The sequence below is a fragment of the Hemiscyllium ocellatum genome, chromosome 20 (genome assembly GCF_020745735.1).
Source record: "Hemiscyllium ocellatum isolate sHemOce1 chromosome 20, sHemOce1.pat.X.cur, whole genome shotgun sequence".
NCBI lineage: Eukaryota > Metazoa > Chordata > Chondrichthyes > Orectolobiformes > Hemiscylliidae > Hemiscyllium > Hemiscyllium ocellatum.
In genome coordinates, this window is record NC_083420.1 from 28935400 (window position 1) to 28954909 (window position 19510).

The 19510-nt window shown below is 39.7% G+C and overlaps 1 protein-coding gene across 1 annotated transcript in view; it reads left to right on the top strand.

The window, feature by feature from the left end:
- Positions 1-19510, top strand: part of rgs11 (regulator of G protein signaling 11) — a 130601-nt gene that overhangs the window by 89680 nt on the left and 21411 nt on the right. The window contains exons 10-12 of the mRNA XM_060840974.1: positions 5874-5897; positions 11184-11245; positions 17177-17290. Coding sequence (XP_060696957.1) covers positions 5874-5897; positions 11184-11245; positions 17177-17290 — 200 coding nt within the window. The remainder of the gene's footprint in view (positions 1-5873; positions 5898-11183; positions 11246-17176; positions 17291-19510) is intronic.

Consider the following 19510-nt stretch of genomic DNA (forward strand, 5'->3'; position numbering starts at 1 on the left):
AACTTAGTTGAATATACCAATTAAACATCTATTCCTTTAATAAAATTCCATGGTTTTGGACCAGCATCCTGTCCTCCTAATTTATGATTCTAAGTTTCATCATTGGTTACCCCTGTCTTGTCCCTCTTGTAATTGCTGTGCTCCTCACTTCTGTCCTGCATGAGCTCAATTGTGATTTTGTACACTGGCACTCATTCTTCATCTGGTACAGTGCCTGAAAATGCAACTAGCAGATTGGCTCAAATCTGGCTGCTGTTCTTCATGTTCTTAGAAGAATATCTGGAATATACTGCTCTCTAAGAATGATATAAAATTATTTCATATCTCCACCCATTGAGCAAAAAATTACTCTGCTGTGAAGAGGGAAGAGGACCCAGGTACAATTTGTCTGTAATCAGTAATTTCTGATCTTTAGCCATTAAGATGATAGATCAGAACTCTGAGTTACTAACAGACATATTCAACTTTTAGATAAGATATGTCTCTTTTAAAATGAAACTGTAAGCCAAGCATGGCTAATGATGTGCCCTCTAAGAATATAATTCACTCACTGCAAGTAGTATCCCTGTGAGAACCATTGGAATGTGAGTTGTGGTGTTCTAAAGAAGCTTCAAAGAGGGACTTCAAAAGGCAGAGGTACAAGGTAATCTAATTACCTCCTCTCAGCAGGAAAATATCTCCTGGCAGTTATATTCCAGACTGTGGCCTTGAGTCAAAAGACATCGTTTTTTTTTTCTTTACTCTTCTAAAAATGTATAAAAAAGGGTTTTAAAAACCAACTGTAATCCATGGTCTGTGTGTTTTAATGGGTTGATAGTGTGGACTAATGTGTTCTAAATGTCACAACTGTTAAACATCTCCACACCAGGTATAGAGACAAGATAACCTCTTGCCCTGTGTGCTGGAAGCCAGTCACCATCAAAAAAGAAGCAGGTCACAAGAATTTCAGCTAGCCTACAAAGTCAAGAATCTCAAATCAACTACTCAACTACCAACACCTACATTACCAGTAACACCCAACATAATAGCTGGAATATTTAGTTAACTATTCTTTAGAGACTTACCTGTTTATTTTTTAACCTTTTTATCCTTTTCTGGACTCCCTTCTCATTTCTAATCTGTGTATGTCTTTTGCATTATTATTTCTTCTTGTATTTAGTTACTAATAAACTCTCTCTCTTCTTTAAATCAGAAAGTGTGATTAAAATGACTCATTTTAAACATAATCCATTTGGTCTGGGAGAATGGTATCCACAGGGAAGGAGTTTTTTTTAAATTGTGTGACAAATTGAGGGAGTGGGAATGGAAAGTAACAGAGTCAGCTCATCTGGGATCATGACCGTGTGGAGTATTCCATGTGAAACTGTAACAAGTAGAGAACTTCACTGGGGGACTGATCATAACATTAGCAAATAAAGTAATTTCAGTCAAAAATTAAAGTCACATTAAAAACGAAATATTTACAACATATTGAAAATGACAGGTAATGTGAAGAGTGTATTACTACTAAATAACTAGATTGGGTTATTGGTACTTACAGCTAATAATTAGAACATCGTTGGGAAGGTCAAAATACCACTTTTTTATTTCTAAGTTTTTTAAAGTTCTGATGACTGAGTTATTAATAATGTAACTTAAAGAAGCAGGCTTAAACATAACAACATGTGCCTAGCAATTAGTAAGTGGAAGCATCCACTTTGAAACTTTGTGGAATGAATAACATACAAACAAAATAACATACAAATAAAATGAACAGAAGTAAAATATTCAGGGAAGGTTCCATAGATTCACTTAATATTAAACAAGGTCTAGTTCTACTTTGAAAAAGTATGCTGTTTAAATTACAACCAAAGCCTTTGCCAAATACACCATATGTTCAGCTGTGCTGAAAGGAAGTCTAGCTTCTTCGCATTTCATTCTTTTCAACCAGCAGTACGATCCTTCCGGCAGTACATCCTGTTTAGAGCTGCTGTGAACAGCTTGGCATCAAGAGTTGTGTTGCATAACTTCCCACAGAACGTACATCGTATTTGTCCATATAATTGTATATTGTCTAATTAAGCCAATGCTTATTGATCGTTATTATTTTACAAGCTTTTTGAATACTTCTTCCCTGAGGGATCCTTAGTGTGTCCAGTAGGCCAATGTTCACTGAACAGATGTATGTTTAGAATTGGTTTTTAAAAAGTGCTCTTCTGAGTAAAATATAATAGTTTCTTTACCATTACATAACATCTTGATTAATTCAAGATGGTAAGTGGGAACAATAAATCACATTAATTGAAATTTAAAAGGAAGTGAACAATTAAAGGAACAGAAATTAGCCAGACAGAAACTCATACTGTCTTTGCAAAGCTCAAAGATCATTTCAATCCATTGGCAAAAAATCCCAAGTTTGAAGGAAGAAAGAGCTAAGAAATGTTTCTGGCAACCTGAGGAAAAGGAGATCCAATACACGAACATAATTATGCAGGTTAGTGACAAAATTGTTTAGACACCTCTTTAATAACTACCAGTGAGGCATAAATGGATGAGATAATGAGGTGACTATGAATAGATTGTCCTATATTGCATTTTATTGTGCCATCTACTTGTGTCCAAATGGTAGCGTACTTAATGTAATGTCATAAAGTATGAACATAAGAATTATAAGTATGAACCTATGAGGTAGAAACTCAAAATGAATACTTCCCTACCAAAGAGTATTGATTTGAGTGGCCTTCTCTTTCCCTGGAAGAACCCTCTGTGAATCTTCACATCTTGACAAAGTTATTAAAATGCAAATAATCCCTCAGGACATATCTTTAGAATTGTTAAAATTTAAATTACCCTTCCTCTGATAAATGGCGGCAGTTCAGAATGACTCACAAGAATACCAATTCAAGGGGGAAAACAAACATTTGTACTGCATGACAAGTAGACATGATGGTCTTCCCCTTCAACTGCTATTTTTGTAAGTTCCCTGATGCATGCAAGATGAAAAGCTTAGACAAAACATGTATTTTTGCAGCAATGCTCAATTCTTTTCCTTGAGTATATGTATATCAGTATGAATGAGGTAGTAGGTGTGGTTATGTATACTCAGCATTGACCAATAAACAAATATCTATCCTTGAAAACATTTTGTTTAAAAAACTATTATCAGCTAGTTGAAAAGTGGAATAGAAAGAAAGCCATATTTACCAACATCCCCCCTCTCCATCTGACCCATAACATGAGAAATAAACACAGACAGCTTTGAGTCTGAATTTACCATTAGTCTCACTGGTTGTGTCAGCTCTAATGTTGCTATCAATAGATATTTTCCACTTGAATTTTTGCTGACCCAGTTCTCAGAAGATAGTCATTAACCACTTAACTGTGGTAAGTTTGCAAATATTTGCAAATATTGTGGCATCTTGACAGGTGTATCTTTTTCTAGTGTCACTGAAAGTGTGTCATACTGAATTGGAATATCTCTGATAAATTTTAACACAATTGAGCACTCAAGTGTCTTAATGATGTCAACAGTCCGGCTGTCCTAATTTTGTTTCAAAACTGGAGCAACTGCATACCCGAATTATCTGTCAAAGTGAGATCTTCCCATCTCAATGCTCTGATACAATTTGTATAGACATTAGCAGATGGGCACTGCTGAAGAAGCAGCAGGACCTGCCAGGAATCACTGTTACATTCTCCTTTGTTCAAATACTTGGATAAGGTTGAATTGGCAAACCCACTGGTGCCGTGTCAATTTCAGCCATAGACACACAGGCTTATTGTGAACATAAATGAGCACAGAAAGAAAAAGAACAGTGCCTCATATTGTTGAACTGAACTTATTTTTTTTAAATGAACTACAGAATACAACGGAACACCTGGGAATGATGAATGCATGTTACAAATGTCTAGGATTTTTGCTTGGTCTTGGAGTCCTTAAGGAGGTGAAAATGGATTCGCTGAAAAACTTAATATAGATTTCAATTATTTTAGAATCTGAATATTTTATTCCATACCCTTTACCCACTCCCACACCGCAGGCCAAGTCATCACATGTGTGACTTTCAGCACAGCCAGTCCATTTCACCTACTTTTGGTCCCCATTATCGGCCTTTCTCCTTCCTTGGCTTACTGTCAGCCATCCTTTATCCTGCCTACATGTCTTTCTCACACTCTGGGCTCTGTCTCCATTTATTCACTTACTCTTTTTACCAACCCATTCCCAGTCTTCAGTTCAAAATGAATACTTCCCTACTAAAGAGTATTGATTTGAGTGGCCTTCTCTTTCCCTGGAAGAACCCTCAGTGAATCTTCACATCTTGACAAAGTTATTAAAATGCAAATAATCCCTCAGGACATATCTTTATACCACCTTTACCTAACTACAGTTTGGTTCTGATGAAGGGTTACTGGGCTCAAAGTGTTGACTCTACATTCTCTCCACAGATGCTGCCAGACTTGCTGGGTTTCGCCAGCAATTTCTATTTTTTTTATTCAAACCCCTTGTTAGGAATAAACCATAGGTATAATCTGTAAGACCATTTAAGATTACCATGAACTATATTGACTGTAACTAATCTCTAATTTTTTGTTTCTTTTTGCACCCATTCCTGTCCAAGTAAGTATTAATGTAGTATTAAAAAACATTTCTTAACGTGTGGAATTGCCAAATCTCAAGGAAAAAAAGTCATAGTCTTGGAAAATCTACTTTGTAATAGAAAGTTAGTCATAGAAGGATGGTTAGTTTTTTATGTTTTGTTAAGTTTATGCCTGTATTTAGAAGAAATTGACAATTGCTTGTAGCTAGAATTTCCACATTGGCACCAAATTGGATTACTTTAGGAAACTTCTTTCAGTTCATTTTCTTCACCTGAAGATTATCAGTCAATGGCTAAATATTTGTCAAAATATTCTCTAAATAACCTTTGTTGAAAAATGATTGAAATACAAGGTCCCACCTGCATTATAGGAGAAGAAATAAAGCATATGACAGCTGTCACTTATTTTCTCATGGGTGGAAATGAGTGACAGTAAACAATAAGAATGATTTTTAAAATTCAGTGTAAGAATTTTACCTGTGATGCACTTAAATCTCCCTAACACTCAGATCTAGCTTTAAGCATGAGGTCCCAATTGTCCATTAATGCATTCCTGCAACAGAATACGAGTTACAACCAACAACCACAGCTTTTTCCTCCTTCTCAGATAGTGTTTCCTTTCAGAGTCTCCCATGATAGAAGCATCTAGAATTCACTTGTGTGCACCCCGTGCTTCCAAAACTGGTTCTGTTTATGCTTTGGCTTTGTTAATATCACAGCCTATTGTTCATATGCCTTCAACATATTTTTAATATGAATGTGTTATCAATGTGACAATGACCAGATAATCTGATTTGTGATGTTGCTTGAGGGACATATATTGAGCAGGACACTGTAAACAATTGCCTTGCTTTTCTTTGAAATAGTCCCATGAAATTTTTTACGCCCACCTGAACAGACATGTGGGTCCTTAGTAGCGTATTTTTGATGAGATTATCAAACTAACTTAGTAGCCAATTCAAATCACCCTTTAGATTGTGATCAGCTTGAAAGAGTTTGACTTATATTTGTGTTAAGTAGAAGGTACACTACTTTACAACCAAAGTGTTAAAGCAAGGCTAAGTGTTCCATTCTGTGTTCCCTGTGATTTTCCTCTCATTTAATTTAGTGCATGAAAAGTCATAGACTGGTGATCATAGAAGCAGAAAGCATCAGGTATTTTTATTAAGAATGTGGAGATGTTATGAGTTAATTCAATTACTTACAGAAAATAGTCCATTAAATCAACCAAAAACATAGCTGCATGATTGACCTTGCTGATTGCAAATAAACCATTTACATTTTCTTTACAGAAAGAATAGTGCATTTTACAAAAGAGAGGTAAGTGCATAAATCTGTTTTTTTTGTACAAAATATCTCGTAATTTTTAATGCAGACAGCAATACTGCAAATGCAGTAATTCATTGTCATTGGTTTAGTTAGGCAAATGTCATTTGATATATGTTCTATATTCACTGTTAGAATGCAACAATATAACATTAAAAATACTAGCCTCCTGACTGGGCATCCATTAAAGTTATATACATGGCAAGGATTTGTGTGTCAGACCTTTTACCATATGTGTAGTACAGTTACTTTGAATCTCTTGATAGGTTTTGTTACACTACCATACTGATGAACATCTAGCAGCTAAGGTAGAAGCATTGTCCATCAGACAGTAGGCCTTACCTTTAGGCCAGTCACTAACAAATAAAGGAAGTAATTTGTGGTGGTGATTGGGAGGTGAAAAAAAAACAATTTATTGGCTCCAGACTTTGAATTGGGCACTTGCAAGTAAGAAAGGGGTGAATCAGGTATTCTCAAAACCAAGTGAACACCTCAAAGTTAAAATTACAATGCACAAGAAAATAGGTAAAATATAAGTAAATATGGATGAAAGGAACAAAATGTCAATAGACCTAAGTGTCTGACACTATACTAAGATTAATGGCAGGTGACCTGAGGTTGTAATGTGCCAGGCAATTTAAATTTTTCTCTTTCTAAAATGTACTGTTTTCCCATAGTGTCCCAGTGACAGAGAAAGGGTAGACCAAGCCTTGACTGTGAGATAGGTCTTCCTGCCAGTTATGGATAGGCAACTGTCTAAAGGTCTCTAATCAGAGTTGAGGTCTTTGCATCTCCTAAGTCCCAAGTTAGTAAGCTCACTGTAGTTTGCCAGTCACCTTAACCCCTACCTGCCAGTTCCTGCTCCAAGCTAATCCAAGTGTGATTCGAAAATAATGATACAGAAAGCAAGGTTAACTTGACAAGGAAATAAATGCAAAAGTTTCACTGTAATACAAGCAGATCTCTCAAGTCTTAATTCAAAGTGAATCAAATTATTAGCTGAAATGTGACAGTGATAGGAAGTGAGTGTGGAAATCTATCTGCTTTAAGTAGGATTTATAAACAAAATAAATTTGGATATTTTATTATTCCTAAATAACTGAGAGTGTGTGATCTGTGACTGAGTGAAAAGATATTGGGCTGAACCCTACCTGAAATTGGCTGTCATTTTTGGCAAATTCCCACGAGCCTGAGAGAATTTTCTCACGTTACCTTCCCAACTCGTCTCATTGTCTAGAATCCACACCCCTATGGTACCACACTCACCACAGGTGGAAGTACTGGCAGCTGCCAGGGTGTCTAGCACCAGCTCCATCTTTAGAGCCAGCTGGGCATCCCGGTCAGGTGCTGGTAGCTTGCAGTTGCCTTGTGAGGTCCATTTTATTTCCCCTGGACATGTCGGACAGAGCAACCTGTTTTGCTGACAGGGACCTCAAGATCCAACTGGATGGGAGTTGCATGCGGTCACTATGCAACAAACTTGCACTGATGACTTACGGAGGTTCAGAGATCAGGTGGTGAGCTGGCATCTCCAGGTAACCATTCTGACTTTCACGTCAGGAATTATTGCCATTCAGTTTCCCTGCAATGGATGGGGGAATGGGAAGCTGCATATCAATGAAGCAAGATGCCATAACAGTGAGGATGTTCTGGATGTAAGTTGCTTGCTGAGCTGGAAGGTTTGTTTTCAGACGTTTTGTTACCGTGCTAAGTAACACCATCAGTGAGCTTCCGGTGAATGTTGCAAATGGGCCTCCTGCTGTCACCAGTGATTATCTCACTGTCCAGTGTTTGGTTTGAAAATGGGACTTTTGCTCTCGACTGAGAAGTTCTTTACTCCCTTTTCTTATGATTTTCCCAACTTTATCACCAAAATCCATGTCATTCAGAGCATGTGAAGATTCCACCCATTGACTTATTTTAGGAGTAATTTAATTCCAGCTTTGCAAATACTGTTTGCACAGCAATTAGACTTTTGCTTTTGACTTGGAATGGAATCAGATTTACTTTTAAACCTATTTGTGTGCTTAGTTTTGTTTCAGTGTTGGAACAGGTTTTGTTGTTGCAACACTTTCAGTAAATGCCTCAGGTTGTTTCTTTATATATGTTAAAGACCTTGTGTAAATGGAAGCTGATCTTTTTTTAAAAAACATGGGGGAAAGTCACTGGATTAGTGATCCAGAGGTACACACTGATGCTCTGAGAATATAGTTTCAAATCCCATCATCAGAATTAAAAACTAGTCTAATGGTGACCATGAAAGTTTTGTCAATTATTGTTGAATTCCTATCTGACTCACTAATGCCCTTTAGGGATGGCCATTTCTATCCTACTCTAACTCAGAACCCCCACAATGTTGTTAAATCTTAGCAGCCCTCCAAAATGGCATAACAAACTGTTTAGTTATATCAAACTGCTATGAAATCTGAAGAAAGGAATGAAAACAAGACTAATGGCTGAGCATTGACCTTGTTATGAGTAACAGTAATGACAAAGCCAACTCTGCTGACCCTGCAAAGTCCTCCTTACTGAGACATTGTGCTAAAATTAGAACAGTAACATAGTCATACTCACAGAATTATACTTTATAGCTGATAAGCCAGGCATCAGCATCACCATTCCTTTGTGTCCACAGGTTGCAGCATAGTGGTATACAGTCAGGAGGGAGTTGTAATGAAAGTTTCCAACATTGATTCTAGAGCCTATGGAGTCAAGTCAAACATGGACAAGGAAATCACCTGTTGATTACCACCCAGGCCAGCTTCTCATCTGATGAATCAGTACCCGTCCAGTTGGAGGAAGGACTGGAGAGGGCAAGGGCACAGAATATACTCTGGATGGGGGAACTTCAATGTCCATCACTAAGAATAGCTCTGTAGTTTCACTAATTATTGAACTAATTATTGCATCCTCGAGAATATAGCTGCCTGATTGAGTCTAAGGTGGTGGTGAGAAAACCAGAAAAAGGGAAAACCTATTTGACCTTTCCCCACTATCTATCACAGACACATCTATCTGTGACAATATTCTTGGTAGTAATCATGATGCAGTTATATGGAGATGAGGTCCCATCTTCATATGCAGCATGCTCTCCATTGTACAGCACTGCCACGGTGCTAACTGCGATAGCTTTCAAACAGATCTAGTAATTTAAAGTTGAGCATCCATAAGGTATTATGGCTATCAGCAGCAACAGTATGCAACTATAATCAAGCATAACCCCATTGTAACCATTGCCATCAAATCAGGACACCAGTCCTCGTTCACTGAAGATTGCTGGAGGGCATGTCAGAACCAGCATGAAGCATCTCTAAAATGTACTGTTAAGCAGCACTTGCTCAGCAGTATGCTGCTCATTGATACTCAATTTGCATTATGGCAGGGCAAATCAACTCTTAACATCATTAGAGCCTTGACTCAAATATAGACAAAAGAACTGAATGCCAGAGGTGAGGTGAGAATGACTGAACTTGACATCAAGGCAGCATGTGATCAAGTATGATAGCATGGAGCCCTGGCAAAACTGGAATCAATAGGATGGAAAGGGAATAGGGGACTTTGCTAGTTGCAATCATACTCAGCACAAAGGAAGATCGTTGTGGTTGTTGGAGATTAATCATTTCAGTCCCAGGACATCTCTTCAGGATTCCTCAGGGTACTGACCTAGATTTGACTATCTCCAGTTGCTTCATCAATGACCTTCCCTTTATTGTAAGGTCAGAAGTATCAATATGCAATTACGAGTAAACATTGTTCAGTCCAATTTGCTGTTCCTCAGACGCTGAAGCAGTCCTTGCCTATAAACAGAAAGACCTAACCAACATCTGGGTTTGAGCTGATAAGTGCTGCAAATGTGTTGCTGGTCAAACCACAGCAGGCCAGGCAGCATCTCAGGAATAGAGAATTCGACGTTTCAAGCATAAGCCCTTCATCAGGATTTCATTCCTGATGAAGAGCTTATGCTTGAAACGTCGAATTCTCTATTCCTGAGATGCTGCCTGGCCTGCTGTAGTTTGACCAGCAACACATTTGCAGCTGTGATCTCCAGCATCTGCAGACCTCATTTTTTACTTGAGCTGATAAGTGGCAAGTTACATTCGTGCTACAAAGTACCAGAGAATGGCCACCTCCGACATGTGAAAATGCAACCATTGCCTCTTGGCATTCGATGACATTACCATCACTGAGCTCTGAGCTCCTCCTACTAACATTCTGGGGTTTGCCAGTGTTAAGAAACTGAAATAGTACAATATAAATCCCAGGGGTGTAAGAGCAGATCAGAGGTTAAGAGTTTTGTAGCACAACATTTACCTACTAACTCCCCAAAGCCACTCCTTTATCTACAAAGGCAGAATTGGGAGTCTTCTCCACTTGCCTGGATAAATGCAGCTCCAAAACCACAAGAAATCCAAAGCTTGAATGTCGTCCCATCCGACAACTTTCAACATTCTGTCCCTCCACCACCAACTCGCAGTGGCAACACTGTGTACCATCTACAAGATGCACTGCAGCAATCCACATGGCTTCATAAACAGCACCTTCCAAACCCATGACATGTCCTACCTCAGATGATGAGGGCAACAGGTGCATGGAAACATCACAACTTTCAGGTTCCTCTCCAAGCGATGTACCATCCTGACTTGGAAGTATAACACCTTTCCTTCACTGCTGCTGGATTAAAATCTTGGGATTATATGGACACAGACAGACACATACAGACAGACAGACAGACATGCATGGTACCGCCTACACAAGGATAATGAGGGATGGGTGATAAACGCTGGTACAGCCAATGACAACACCATGCTGTAAACAAGTAGTACAACATAGTAGAATCCTGCAGAGCATTTCTGATATTTTCTGTGTATTTTAATTATATTAGAGATTAATAATTGCTAAAAGAAAATAATTTGGTCCAATGCCATTAGCATGATATAGCGATTGCATTATCTTTACACTCAGTATTAAAACTCTACTCTTACTGGGAGATTTTCACAAGCCAAGAGGAATACCTTTGAAATGTTCCTAGTGAAAATAATGTTGCTGCTAAACAATGTGGGAAATTAAGAATAATTCCTGTGATAAGGAACGATCTACCACTTATTTAGTGATACCATCTTAGAATTACCATAGCATGCTCCTTGCTACAAAATAAAACATATAGAAGAAATGTGTGTCTAAAATTTGCTAAGGTGTTAAGATATCATGAAAAATGCATTGAGTTACATTTTTTTTTCCTTTCTCGCTGCAATTGTGTGAACTGTCTCTTTGGACAACTAGATTGACTATTACAGAAAAGCATTGACAAGATCAAGAGTTAAATCATCTGTGTCCTTGGAGGGGTATGTTTTCTTCTCTATTTAATTGTATAATTCTAACTTGGTTATCTATAGACATAGTCAGGGACTTTTCTTCAGTGCATCTTTTTCATCTTGGTAATGTTCTCCCACTATCAATTCCTTATTTTGATCATTCTTTTCAGAAATGTCTGTTACTTTGTTATTATTTTGTATTGTCATTATTCACCTATCAGCCTTCACAGAGAATTTGTGTGGGCTATTCTTCAGGTGGCAGAGCTGAACAGTTCTCACCTACCATTCCATCAGCGTGCACATCCAGAAGACCATCAGACACCATTTCTCCCACCTCCGACAAGATGCCACCACCAGACACATATCCTCCTCACCTCCCTATTCACCTTCCACAGGAGGCCGTTCCCTCCGGGACACCCTTGTCCACTCTTCCTTCATTCCCAACACCCCCTACAACCCCACAGCACCTTCCCCTGCAACTACTGAAGGTGTTACAGGTGCCCATTTACCACCTCCTTCCTCAGTATCCAAGGGCCCAAACATATCTTCTAGGCAAAGCAGTAGTAAACCTGCACTTCTCACAATCTGGTCTACTGCATTCACTGCTCACAATGTGGTCTCCTCTACACTGGGGAAATGAACCATAAACTGGATGACCGCTTCACCAAACATCTATGTTCTGAGCACATAAAAGACCCTGAGCTTCCAGTTGCCTCCCATTTTAACACACCACCATGTTCCCTTGCCAACATCTCTCTCGGGGCTTGCTGTAGTTGGGCGGCACGGTGGCACAGTGGTTAGCACTGCTGCCTCACAGCGCCAGAGACCTGGGTTCAATTCCCACCTCAGGCGACTGACTGTGTGGAGTTTGCACGTTCTCCCCGTGTCTGCGTGGGTTTCCTCCGGGTGCTCCGGTTTCCTCCCACAGTCCAAAGATGTTCAGGTCAGGTGAATTAGCCATGCTAAATTGCCCGCACTGTTAGGTAAGGGGTAAATGTAGGGGTATGGGTGGGTTGCGCTTTGGCGGGTCGGTGTGGACTTGTTGGGCCGAAGGACCTGTTTCCATACTGTAAGTAATCTAATCTAGTAATCTAATCTAGTAGTACTCAAGTAAAAAGTGAGGTCTGCAGATGCTGGAGATCAGAGCTGAAAATGTGTTGCTGGTTAAAGCACAGCAGTTCAGGCAGCATCCAAGGAACAGGAAATTCGACGTTTCGGGCCAGAGCCTTTCATCATTCCTGATGAAGGGCTCTGGCCCGAAACGTCGAATTTCCTGTTCCTTGGATGCTGCCTGAACTGCTGTGCTTTAACCAACAACACATTTTCAGTAGTAGTACTCAAGTAAAGCTCAGCACAAGCTGGAACAACAGCACCTCATTTCTGCTTGTGGACCCTACAGCCCTCTGGACTCCAAATCAAGTTCAATAATTTTAGCGCCTGAACTCCCCCAGAATGCATACCAGGCGTTGTTATCACATAGTCTGCCATAACACACTACCTATCGATAGCCACTAGCAGCCCACATTAACAGCTATTCACCCTGCCAGCTGATTCGTTATTGACTCCTTTGTCTGTCCAAATGTTCTTCTCTCTATTTGGGTTCTATCCCTACCTATCATTTACTCCTTAACCCCTCCTCCTGTATATAATCCAACATTTTCCAAACCACCATCAGTTCTGAGGAAGGGTCACCGGACCTGAAATGTTAACTTTGATTTCTCTTCACAGATGCTGCCAGACTTGCTGAGCTTTTCCAACAACTTCTGTTTTAGTTCTCATGTGAAATTTGTGCATGTACACTTTCAGCAAGAACCAATGAATGAGTTAAGCATGGAATCTGTGGGTGATTTTTTTTCTCTCTCAGTTGTGACATGGGGGTCTCTGAAGCTAATTGTGCTGAGTTGGAATTTCTGCCAGAGTGAGATGTGGTGCTCCTAGCCATTCTGTACCAGAAGCACAATGCAGCACAGAATTGGAGACATCTTGGCTTTATGACTCAGCCAAGCCACAAACAAACTAATTGATCCATTAAGTTAAAAATACCTTTGCTTTGTGCCTATTAGTTTGAGTCAACAAGCTAATTACCTCATTGTCAGCAATGAGCACTTCGTTATACAAATATCTAGATCTATGTACATCACAATACATTTAGCAAATGTTGACTTCCTAAAAGTTAGGTATTTGAGGTTTTTGAAATCTTAGATCATTGTGGTTTATATAGCAACCTTAACTGAATTTTGGATGATCCCCAGATTACAGGGAGGAGACTGATGTGGAGACCAGTCAAAGGTATTTTTGTTTTCTTTCATTCACAGGATATAGGGACCAGCATATATGGCCTGTCTCGAGGAACCCATGAGTGAGTGTGGGTATGTGTGGGTACATATATTTGTGTGCGTGCACCGCAAAAGTTCATTTGATGTAGATAGACCCACAATGCCATGGGGGGAGTGGGGAAGTCAGAGGGGAGTGGATTTCCAGGATTTTGATATTAAAGGAACAGCGATAGATTTCAAAATCTGAATGGTGAGTAGCATATCCTTTTCGATGTTAGTGGTCATGGTTTGGAAGGTGTTGTCTAAAGGCTTCACGAATTTCTGTTGCACATCTTGTAGACATTAGGCACTGCTGCTGTTGTGTGTTATTGGTGAAGGGAGTGGAAATTTGTAGATGTGATGCCGATCTAACAGGATGCTTACCATCTGGATGGTGTCAATCTTCTTGTGTTGTTGGAGCTGCACTTACCCAGGCAAGTGGAGTGCATGCCATCACATGCCTAGCTTGTGCCTTGTAGATGGTGGACAGGCTTTGGGAGTTAGGAGATGAGTTATTCACAACAGGATTTCAGCCTCTAAACTGCTGTTATGGCTGCAGTATTCTTACAGTTCGTCCAGTTCAGATTCTAGTCAATGGTAAGCCCCCCGCCACCCCTCCCCAGGATATTGACCGTGGGAGATTCAGTGATCTTATTGATATTGAATGTCAAGGGGTGATAGTTGGATTCTCTCTTGTTGGAGATGGTCATTAACTGGCACTTGTGTAACGGTGCCACTTGTTAACTCAAGCCTGGATATTGTCCAGAACTTACTGCATTTGGACATGGAGTGCTTCATTATCTGAAGAGTCACAAATGATGCTGAACATTGTGCAATCATCAGCAAACATTCCCATGTCTGTCCTTATGATGGAGGGAAGACCACTGGTGAAGCAGCTGGAGATGATTAGGTCTGGAACACTGCTCTGAGGAACTTTATCAGTGATATGGAGCAGAGATGACTTACTTCCAACAAACACAGCCATCTCCCTTGGTGCCAGGTATGACTCCAACCTGTGGAGAGTTTGCCCTCTGAGGGTCTCTTCACGCCATATTAATATGTGGCCTTGATGTCAAGGATAGTCACTCTGATCTTTCCACTTGCCCCTACTACCATTGTCTGTCCAACATACTCCATTACACGTACTTTGAATGCCACATAAGGTTGAGGGAAACAGTGGTGGTTTCATTATTTTAGTTGTGCCATTACTAAGACCACTCATTATCAACCTTGCAGTGTTTCCCAATTTTGCCTTTCGCAGCTTATCTGATGCTGAAACCCGCAATCATGATTTTGTTAACTTTAGACTTGACTGTTCTAATGCAACTCCTGGTGAGTTCCACTTCATTAACTTGAGGGAATCCAATATCTGCTGCTCTATCCTAACTCAAACAAAATCCCAAGCCCCTATCACCTCCATGTTCGCTGATCTGCATTTGCATCCACTCCTAATTAAGGTTTACCAGTTGCGTTCCCAGAATAACAGGACAGATAAGACAGATTTAAAGACTGAGTGGTGATCTTATTGAAATCTACAAAATACTTACAGGGTTAGACTGTCGTGACATAAGTAAAATGTTTCCCCTGGTTAGGGAGTCGAAGGTAGGCTTAAAAATAGGATCAAGTTGAGAAGAAATGTTTTGCTTTAAGGTTAGTAAATCTTTAAAATTCTGTACCCCAGAGGACTGTGGCCTTTGGGTGTGTTTAAAGTACAGATCTAGACATTTTTGATTATCAATGATGTAAAGGATTCTGGGAATACTGTGAGTAAAATATGTGTTCAATCCAGACATGATTATATTGAATAGTGGAGCAGACTCAATGGCTTACTTCAGCTCTTATGTTCCTAAGTCCCAGCTTCATTTTTAATACTCATCCTTGTTTGAAAATCCCTCCCTATCTCTACAATCTTACCAGGCTTACAAACCTCCTCTATTTCTGACCTATAGTGCATCTCCAATTGTAAATGCTCCTCCACTGGTAGTCTAGGCACTGAGCTTTGGAAACCCTCATGAAGTCTTTTGGCCTCTATCGTGCTTTGCTCTTTTAAGACAGCGCTTGAAGCCTGGCTTGATTATACATTTTGTCATCTGATCAACAGATCTTCTTTGGTATTATACTTAATTTTATGTTGCTTCTTGTACTGTTTTATTGTTAAAAATGCTATTTAAAAAGATGACAAATTACAAAGGCATTTCAAGACTGGGATTCATTGGAATTATTGCTACAAATTTAGGTTAGGCTATTGTACAAGTGGTCTGCAAAAGTGACTCCTGCAAATGAAATTTCACATTTTTGAAAAAATCTACACTTCCATAAACATATTGGTACTGTGGATTGAGTGATATCCTGAGCTATAGCTAACCCCTTTGGAAACAAGTTCAAATCATATATATATTAAAGTTTTGCACTCTATTAAATATAAGGCATTTTCTGAAATGAGTTTATAGTTCAGTTTCTAAAGCAGGTGAACTGTTACAATACTGATAAATATCAACTTACAAATTTTAACCTGTATCATTTTATTGTTTTACTTGAGATCTTGCATGGAGTAAATGTATTTTATAAAAAAGACAAATACCAACCTAAAATAGCTGTTATGATCATCTGACCATAGATTAAGGAAGATTCAGGATACCCAGCGGGATTAAACAAAATCATCTGCACTGAAATTATTATTTTCTCTAAAGGGTATTGAAACTGGATAACTAGGTCAATGTCAAGCTATTTGTATCGTGTTTTGTATGAATAACATCCCATATTGGGAAATAAAATGCTCACTTGCCAGTTAGCCAACTTGGAAAAACAATTGAGTTACACTCCGGAAAACATAGTGAACCACATTTTAGGTTACTCCTTGGTAGAATTGCAGAGAAAATGATCTCTCTCTCTCTCTCTCTCTCTCTCTCTCTCTCTCTCTCTCTCACATCCCCTCACCACCACCACCACCACATAGCCCCCTCACCCCCCCCCCCCAACTACATGTTTCTTGCACCACTTCAGAAGACAGTACCTAGACAAAAAGCACATTAGGAAAAAACATTCACCTAGAACTCAGCTATCTACAAGCTTCAGCACTGCAGAGGCTGCCAATCGACCATCAAACAACTATGATCCCAGGTTATTAATCCAGCACTTTAAGGAAACTAAGGGCTTTTAAACTGCCTAACCTTTCCTCTTCCTTTCTTACCAGGCACACATTCCTTTTCAAACGTAATAGCCATGTTTGCGGGTGTGTTTGATATTGCAATGGATTATTTTTATCAGAGTTAGTAGGTCATAAAATTGACCTTTCTTCCACTCAAACTGACATTGTAATTGGCTCCTTCATTCTGATCTATTTAACTACATTTTTAATTGGTGTTTGATAGCTGCCTGCTAATAAGAAACAAAAATATTTGTTGTGAACAAAGGAGAGGAGTTTGAAAATATCAGTGCCAAATGCCCCTTCACCTGGTCATAGCTGAGTTAGTATAAAATATATTAATGTCACAGTGAGTGTTCAGAATCATTCCAGTAAGACTGATTCAAATTCAAATTGATACTGCTGTTTGGCAATGGGCATTTATTGTGAAATATTTCAGTATAAAAATATCTGATAAATATCTGTGATTATGATCAATGAATGTATACATTTTCTTCACAGGTTTGTGAAGCACTGTGAGCAATATCTTCTGCATGATCCTATTATGTCTAGCTGTCTTCCCAGTAACCCTTGGATTACAAGTGGCACTTTGTACTGGACAATGAATGCTGATTTGTAAGTATTGGGAGCATTTTATTGTCCATCTGAATAGACCAAGTTTAGAGTACAAGGATATGTAGGATGTGTAGAGCAGCAGAAAGTATGAGATTCATGTTTCCCTCACTCACCCTCCCAACATGGTACAGCTAAGTCAAGACCTCAGAAAGGGGAATATCCAATGAAGACATTGCAGATTACACACAATCCCCTCTTCTAGACTTTTTGTTGTGCCACTACAGCTTATTATATGGCTCCAATCCCTGTTAGTCTGATACAGAAAGGCAAATATTCCATGCAATGACTTTTGTTATTCTGTCATCGGCCTAGGTAGATCAACCACCCTAAACCAAGGCCAATGAAAGGAGTTGAACATTATAAAGACAATGAAAATAGTTCCCAAAAATAACAGAAAAGAAGTTAGATTTGGGCCTTAAACACTTGCTAAAGGAAACAAGCTAATTTACTCAGTGCCCTCATGAGACTATGGTAGGAATTTTACCAGAAAACAGCTAAGTGCAAGTTTCATCAAGTTTAAAAGCAGGTTGCAGTCCTTGAGGCTTCTGGAGTTCTATCACTCAGCCAGCCCAAACTCATCTCACTGACTAGATGCCACATTCCCCTGGTGTCCATCCTGCCCAATGCAAAGTTGGAAAATGCCATTTGTTGTAGGCAGATATATTTGTCTTTGCCAGAACACCCAGGAAGACTGGCACCATCTTTGACCACTAGCCTTGCAACTAGTCAAGTGATGACAGTCCAGAGTTATTTTTCACCATCAATGTAGCGGCAATACCAACCGCAGCCCAATGCCTCCCATGGCATGTAAATTGCATAGCTGATGCTACCTTCCATATACAAGTGCACGTTACTACCCCAATTGCGTGTTAATTACACAGCCTAACTGTCCTTGGCCACATTCCTTCTTACACACCTTTACATTGCTGTTGCTCTTTCCCTTATGCCCATCACAGCCCAGTATATTATTATTCAATGTGGGACCCTTGCATACAGGGAAGACACCAAGCCATTCAAAGCATTCACCTTTACTCTCAGAAATCAAACAATCAGAAGCTACATTTTAGCCTCTTGGAACAGAAACGAACTGCTTACATGCCAAGCACCAATGGTTTTATAGTCAGTCAATGATTACTGTCCCCAGCTCTTTTCTACAGGAGTCAGGTATCAAGTAGTCCTGTCTGGCTTTTAACCCCAACACTGCTGCCCTGCAGAAGGTCACCTTCCTCATGCTTAATGACCTCATGCTCCTTCTCAAAAGGTTCCTCCTGCTCTCCCAACTTGTCAGCATCCATTATGGTAGAAGGGATAGACTATGTATGAGGTAGCAAAGAGAAGATGGGGGCACTTAACTTGGTGGAGAGGTAAAGGTCATTGGCCTCTTGCAGCTTTGCTGCCCATTCTTCCAGACAGTGGACACTACATTGGCCCAGGAGATTACTTCAAGACAAGGGTGGCAGTAGTTGAAGTGGTGTGCACCTGGGGGTTAGAATATAGCATGAATGCCATAAGATCTAAACACCAGTGAATTCTTCTGCCACTGCTGACGGCAAGATTATACAAGAACAGCACGGTGTGGAGGCAGAGTGCATGCTTAATGAAGTGAGCAGCAGAGAGTTGCACGAGAAAAGTCACCAGGCTTCACAGAGGGGAGCCCTCCATGAAACTCCCCAGAATTGACACCCAGCCAGACTGTAGGAAAATTCAGCCCCATATTGCAGTATTTCCAGGTGTATCCATTCTTAATAATTAATTCTTCAAGCTGAATCAAGCCACCGAAACTCAGTTTAACCATGACTTATAACCAATTATAGAATGATGTAGCAAAGAAAGAAGCTATTCTGCCCAGTTTTTTGAAAGCGCTGTCCAATTTATCCCATTGTCGGGAAGTGGTAGCATGGTAACATTGCAGGTAAAGTCATCATACTCCCAGAGGGCCATAGGGCAGCTGGGTCATTAGAGAGAGACAACTGGTAGTTAGTTTAACATGTGAGACAGCAGCCTCAGGCAATGGCAAGGCTGAGAAGGTGAGACCTTAGTGATGTCCTCAGCCTGTACAGGAATTAAACATTTTGGCATCACTCAGCATCATGAACCAACTGAGCCAACTGACCAATATATACAGAAATCCTGGCTAATGGTCTAGGGCCGTGACAGCTCATAGAAATTAAATTCATAAATTATGAATATAAAACTAGTCTCAGTGTTGGTGACCATGAA